Genomic DNA, 7,496 nt, shown 5'->3' on the forward strand with positions numbered 1-7,496 from the left:
TGCAAATTTCACAGGACATACTGCCTCCAGCATGTTTTTCATGTATAGTCATTCACTGCACCCACATAAGGGCTTTGACATTTCAACGATTTCACTAGGGTTCTTTTTCAATGTGTTAAAATATACTGTATACAGTGTATATCCCCTCCAGCTCAGTAATTCAACCATAAGTAGGAGATCCACCCCAGCCCTGGAAATAGAATATAATGAAAAATAATGAGGCCGAATAGTGGACCATGAAAGTTCTCGTGAAAGCAAGTGTGCGAACATATAGAAGAGTGGCATGGAAACGAAAAAAGAAAAACCCTCCAAATGTGTCTACTTTTAACTTGTGCGGCTTTTGTGTCGGGTTTTGAGCAGTGCTGGGGCGGAAAGTGGGCCCGACCTGGCAACCACGCGCACAAACTCGCCCACCAGCGAGTGACGTCACGTCCCCGCCTCGCGTGTTTACGCCGGCCGCGAAAACAAAGAGCGCAACCAGGAAGGCGCAGGCGGAACAAATAGGAGGCTCGTCACCGGCCAGTTTGCTCGTCGTTTATTATTTGGAGCCGTAATCATGTCAACGAACGGATCAGGGCCCGGAGGGGACCGCACGGACGCGCTGAAGGGTGGCGGACAGAGGTAAGCTAGCGGGCGCGCTGGCCTTTTAACGGGCGTCAACTACGTCGAAAGACGGCGGCCAGCTCCGCGTTGACCCGACCACATCTCCCGTTACCCCGCGTTACAGCGTGACAAACGCTGTGCTCAGCGCTATTATAGCATTGCCAGTTGCAAGGGCGTTAAATAACTAAAACCAACCGACAAACAAATGTGAATCAACAAATAGATGATGGATAGTGAGGTAGGTCGGTACTTTATTCACCCCCTAAGCCTTAGGGGACTGCAATGTCCCAGCAGCTCACATCAACACAATAATAATAATAATAATAATAAGAATAATAAGAATAATAAGAATAATAAGAATGATAATTAATATTAATGATAATGCAATAGAATAAGTATAGGAAAAAAAGAAAATCTGTAATCAAAAGTCAAACAAACCGAACAATTATTGTAATTCTCACTCATAAATATATACAATATAAAATGAGATCTCCCAATATACACGAAACCTCATGTTAAACAACGGATATAACAGAGATAACACAGAACAAAGATTAAAAATGAAGACCGGGGGGAAAAAAAACCAAAAACATATACAATAACTTATGAAACTAACAGAGAAGCAGACAGATGAATAAACAATAAACCTGAACAAATTGATGGCAATAAGCCTCCACACCAAAACAAAAAATTGGCGTCTTCCTTTTTTTTTTTTCACGAACATTAATTATTCTTTTTTTTTTTATTTATTTTTTTTTAAGCTCCCAAGGCTCTTCGGGAGCCCCTGGCCCCATGGACGTGGATGCCAGGACCGACTCCAACGACTTCAGGTACAGCCTGAACTACCCCAGCATCGGCCAGTGTATCATCATCAACAACAAGAACTTCGACAGGAGAACAGGTACCGTGCGGTCCTGTGGTGTTGATGCGGCTTGAATGCATTTGATTTCGCACGGAGAGACACATGTTTACTTTCTGCTGGTATATTCCAGTCAAAGTGGAGCCCCAGCCCTTAGATTCCTCAATACCTTTTTTGGTAACATGGGTCGCTATGGTTGAGGGATTTTAAGACCAACATTTATGTTGAGGGAATGTGGGTAGGTAGTTAGGTAGGTTGAAAGATAAATACTTTATTCGTCTCTGAAGGGACATTACAATGTCCCAGTCGCTCGCAAAATTATAATAATGCAATACAATAAAAATATGAAAAAAATAAAATGGCAATATATGAAAATTAAAAAAGATATATAATAAACATAACAGTTAACTTTACACAATAGGACATCTGCCAATATACACTAAACCTAATCATAAACAACCAATATATAATAATGGAAAAATATGATGAAAAATCTAAAGGATAAAAAATAAAATGAATGCATTGGTGGAACATGGGGGATGAGGGAATAAAGGCATGATCCCTTAAAGCACACCTTACATACTGTCAGGGGTTTCTCCAGGGCTTTATATTTAGGAGGGCGAGGGTGTACCCCTCTACTCGGTTGGTCTGGGGTCCACTCCTCCACAAGAAATTTGGAAGGAAAATAGCAGCCACGAAAAGGTTGTTACAGATTATTTTTGAGAGAAGCAATTAGCCTAAAAACAGTAAATAATTTGGCTTTGTTGTTGAAAACAATATTGCTTTAAATTGCATAAATATTTGCCTAATTGAGATAATTAATGATCATTTCAATATTGAGAATGTTACTTATGGTGCTTGTTGCAGCTTGGGAGCCAACTAAGCCATTTTAGCTGGGTTTATGGAGATTCATGTCACTGTCTGAGATTCCCCCTTAAGTATAGAGACAAGTGTATGAATCTGTTTTACTAAACTGTAAGTATAACCCCCTAATTATCAGCACAAGGGTTTAAAATTCTATGTATTATTGTACATGAGGACTCATCACACTGACTGACAATCATCTAGCTGATGTCAAAGCAGTTTACCAAAATTTTGCCTCATTCACAGATACTTGTATATGGACTATCTATAATTTAGTATAATTCTTATGAAGCACAAATGACATGTAGCAGCAGATAGCATATCTTCAAGGGGCATTGAGAATCAGGTTTCCTGTCAAAGGATACGGCAGTTACACTGTGGTTAGTGGCAGTGAAAGGAGCTCTGAGCTTGACAGTGAACAACCACAATTTCCTAGTGAATAAAGCTTGTTGCGTGTTGACCAAGTCATTGGTGTCTATAGCCTGGTGAAACATTTCAACAACTTCTATCGTGTGTCAATATTTACTGTACAGTTTCTTTCTCTATGGCGTGTGTGCAGACAGTCTAGTCCTGTAGCGACCGACTTTTCACACGGTGCAGTTGTCACGCGCAGCATCCACTCATTGCAGTGTGCTACAGACTTTGCTGCGTCCTAGTGTTATTTAGCAGGGTTACAGAAGATTTTACTGGAGATAAATCCCCCTAAATTAACTCTGGCGAACATTCTGCAGACTTTATTTCCCCTTTTTTTCACTCAAAACCTTCATGTCCAAGTATGATAACCTAAATGTGGACATTAAGCATATAGCAAACCTGGGTCTGGTTAGTGCTTCTTTTGTGGTGATGTGGCATCTAGGAATAAGTTCTGAAATGCTTTAGTTGAAACTCAAACTTTTGCCAAAACTCGCTTCCAGAAGCAAGGTGAAAAGCACTATATAAGGGAATGTTCAACTACTGTAAAGATAATATACTGTACACTGATCAGCCACAACATTAAAACCACTGACAGACAGGTGAAGTGAATAACATTGATCATGTCGTTCCAGTGGCACCTGTCAAGAGGTGGGATATATTAGGCAGCAAGAGAACAGTCAGTTCTTGAAGTTCATGTGTTGGAAGCAGGAAAAATGGGCAAGCGTAAGGATCTGAGCCACTTTTACAAGGACCAAATTGTGATGGCTAGACGACGTCAGAACGTCTTCAAAATGACATGTTTTTCCCGGTATGCAGTGGTTAGTACCTACCAAAAGTGGTCCAAGGAAGGACAACCAGTGAACCGGTCACAGGGTCATGGGCGCCCATGATGCACGTGGGGAGCGAAGCCCAGCCCGTCTGGTCCGATCCCCCAGAAGAGCTGCTGTCGCACAAATTGTTGACAAAGTTAATGCTGCTATGATAGAAAGGTGTCAGAACACATAGTGCATCACAGCTTGCTGTGTGTGGGGCTGTGTAGCCGCAGACGGGTCAGAGTGCCCATGCTGACCCCTGTCCACCGCCGAAAGCACCTACAATGGAGACTTGAGCGTCAGAACTGGACCATGGAGCAATGGAAGAAGGTGGCCTGGTCTGATGAATCACGTTTTCTTCCACATCATGTGGATAGGTGGGGTTCGGGTCTGATCCGATGGAGTATCTGTGGGATGTGCTGGAACAACGAGCCCCATCCATGGGGGCCCCACCTCACAACTTACAGGACTTAAAGGATCTGCTGCTAACGTCTCGGTGCCAGACACCACAGGACACCTTCAGAGGTCTTGTGGAGTCCATGCCTCCACGGGTCAGAGCTGCTTTGACAGCACAAGGGGGACCTGCACAATATTAGTGGTTATTGGTGGTGGTTTTAATTTTGTGGCTGATCGGTCTGTACTGTTTATTCAAATATACACTTGCAGAATACTGTATCTGTTTGCATAAAGTGCACACTATTGTATTATATCAAACTTTGCTTTGATAATTAGTTGTTCTTATAAAAGCTAAGGTAGTATTTCTTGACTTTCTTTAAAAGGCATGAATCAACGTAATGGCACGGATGTGGACGCAGGAAATGCAATGAAGGTGTTTCGGAAGCTGGGTTACGATGTGAAGGTGCACAACGACCAGACAGTTGCGCAGATCGAACGAGTTTTAACTGACGGTACGTATGTCTGAAAAACGGAATGAGGAAAACACACTTGGAACTATAAACAATACTATCGGTATTGTTCTTCAGTATTAGTGAAACATATCTGTTCTATTTTCTTTCAGCATCAAACGGCGACCACACTGGTTCAGCCTCGTTTGTTTGCATTTTGCTGAGTCACGGGGACGAAGGACTGTTCTTTGGCACCGACACTTCCATCGAACTCAAACGACTGACGTCGCTTTTCCGGGGCGATCGCTGCAAAACACTCGTGGGGAAGCCCAAACTCTTCTTCATTCAGGTGCCGCGAAAAAACCTTCCGTACAGTCCTGGAACGCGGGTTCGGGATCTGCCCGTGAGCGTGGATGATGTTGTAGCTCTTCCTGTTTTCTGTGTCCACGCTGGGCCAGGCCTGCAGGGGAACCGATCTGGACGGGGGCATCGAGGCGGACGGACCGGACGACTGCACAACTAAGATCCCTGTGGAAGCCGACTTCCTCTACGCGTACTCTACCGCCCCAGGTTTCGGCTTCTTACCAGTGTTTTCCCACCCTTTTCACAAAAGTCATAAACACATAGAAATGTTTATTATTATTATTATTATTATTTTTATTATTATTATTTTTGTTATTGTTGTTATTATGATGGCTGACTAACAGTTAGTAATGCGAGACACGCGAACGATTCCTTCGTCGCGAATAAATCTTTGATATTACTCGTTCAGGAGTCCAAAAGGGTGGGCGAGCGATTCGACTCACAAACTGAGAAGAATTACTGAAACGTTTGAAGTCCACGGCAAGAAACAGTCAAGGCATTTGCCATAATTAACGCTGAATGTGACTGATTTACACTTTACATTCCACAAATATAAATAATTTTGACAGAGCTCAATGATTCTTCTGAAAATTCCATTCACAACTCTTCACGCTCTCGTTCTTCGTTCATGAAGTCCTCCCGTGCGTTACACCAGCTGAGCCAAACAAACCAAGAGTCGGAAAATTGAGCCACTCTTCGCCGAATTTGAAAATATTTCACAGCACAATAGTGTCAAAGTGGTTGGGAGAAGAAAGGGAAAAACAAAAATGCAGTCCTCCGCTCATCCACACTCTCCTCTACTCGCTTAATGCTTCCGTTGTTAATGCCGCCCCCGTGTTCTGTCACTCATCCCTCCACAGGCTACTACTCCTGGAGAAATGTCATGACCGGCTCCTGGTTCATACAGTCTCTGTGCGATATGATCGGCAGATACGGAGCGGAGCTGGAGCTTCTCCACATCATGACGCGGGTGAACCACAAGGTGGCGGTGGGGTTCGAGTCCGTCTCCAACGCGCCCGGCTTCGATGCCAAGAAACAGATCCCGTGCATTGTGTCCATGTTGACGAAAGAGATGTATTTCACACCCTGATTATGATTATGATCATGATCATAGCGCGTGTTTTTGTGTGCGGAAGGAAAAGCCCAAGCCACGTGTTTATGTGATTTATTCTATTTTACATTATAAGTTTGAAATGTTGCGGAAAATCTAAGCTAAAACCTCTGTGGTAAATGTGCGGCAAAAATGCCTCTACATTTGTCAGGTGAAGATACCTCTCTGTTTTCCAGTAATGCATGCGTGGAAAGCGTCTTTTCTACATTTGGATGCGTTTAAAATCTTCAAACACAATAAGTGTCCTTTCAGTACCAGTATATGATTGGGGCATGGATTTGTAATTTCACAATCATAAAACATCAAATTATGAAATATTACATATATGTGAAGCCTATCAAGCGTGGGCGTAATTTTTTTTTTATTGGGCTTATCGGATTCAATTATGAGGTTTTACAAATTTAAGAATACACAATCATGTATATAATGCAGCACAAATTTAAAAAAAAATGCTTTAAATGTGAAAAAAAAAAAAAGATTTGTGATGACAATAATTGATTAATTTGCATTGTTAATCAATAATTTGTTTTTAAAGACCATGTGATGTGCTGACTTTTTAATAGCTACCGTTTGCATTTAGGACAATGGGTAAAATACGACAATTGCTGTCGTTTCACGTAAAATGTGAAGGGGTTAACATCCTATTTAATTTAAACTCATGCATGAGAACTTCAGGGGAAAAAAAAGTGAAAGTACTTGAAGGGACTCTGACTATATGGACTAGTTACACATACTTGAATACAATTTATTAATTTCATATTTGGCTGTAGTTGCTATACTTAGGTTGAGTCAGGTGCTAATGAATTAAGAAATAGCACATTGCATTTCTCTTTACTCCACCTCTATGGCTCTGCACACACAGTGCTTCAGTACCACTGAGAGCTGCAACAATCTGCTGGATTGATTATGTGGTTTTAAGTGATGAATGTGTATTCGTGTCACAGGTTTTCCAGCTTTTTCTAAGCTTTTATACTCTGTATTTGGTCTTGGGACTCTGAATAAAGTAAGACCATTTTATATTGTCTGTGTTGTATATTGTGTCAATCAGGATCTTATGATAGATAGCTATATATAGCGTATACTGTATTTATCATAGATAACATGCAATGTTTAAATACATTAAATTAAATACATTCAAGATTCAAGATTTTTTTTTTGTATGTGACAAATAAATCTTGAATCTTGAATGTATTTAATTATAAGCAAAATATCTAAAAACAGCTAAATAGAGCCACTTAATATCTCAATCATTTTACTCTGGAACAACCTCGTTATTTTAGACTGAAATTTATAGTCGTTTAAGTAATTAAACCCAATTTCTTTTTTTTTTTTTTTTTAAACAACTAAACATTGAATTACCAGTTGCAACAGAAAGGCAGAGCAAGTTGAGCAGATCCTTTGGGAATGAAGGGTTTTCATTGCAGTTCGTTTAGAGAGATACATGCACCAGCAATAATAATAATAAGTAAAATATTTTATATTTTTTCTATATACCCCCGGTCATTCGTACGGACTCACCTACCTATTTTGAAACTTTATTTTGGTGATTTGGCGCCTAAACAAAACACATTCTTTGCGCCGTTGCCGAGTTAGTGTAAGTGACGCCTATGTCACCGTGCAGGAGG

General features: G+C 41.0%; 1 protein-coding gene across 1 annotated transcript; it reads left to right on the forward strand.

Annotated features, from left to right (window-relative positions):
- Window positions 1-446: 446 nt before the first annotated feature.
- Window positions 447-6,888, forward strand: casp3a (caspase 3, apoptosis-related cysteine peptidase a). The gene is made up of 6 exons (XM_079999084.1): window positions 447-621; window positions 1,365-1,504; window positions 4,332-4,460; window positions 4,571-4,746; window positions 4,856-4,967; window positions 5,621-6,888. Exons 1-6 carry the CDS (start codon window positions 557-559, stop codon window positions 5,848-5,850), a joined length of 852 nt encoding a protein of 283 aa, XP_079855210.1. The 5' UTR covers window positions 447-556; the 3' UTR covers window positions 5,851-6,888.
- The last annotated feature ends 608 nt before the right edge of the window (window positions 6,889-7,496 follow it).

The sequence above is a fragment of the Zeus faber genome (assembly GCF_960531495.2).
Source record: "Zeus faber genome assembly, chromosome: 4".
Classification (NCBI taxonomy): Eukaryota; Metazoa; Chordata; class Actinopteri; order Zeiformes; family Zeidae; genus Zeus; species Zeus faber.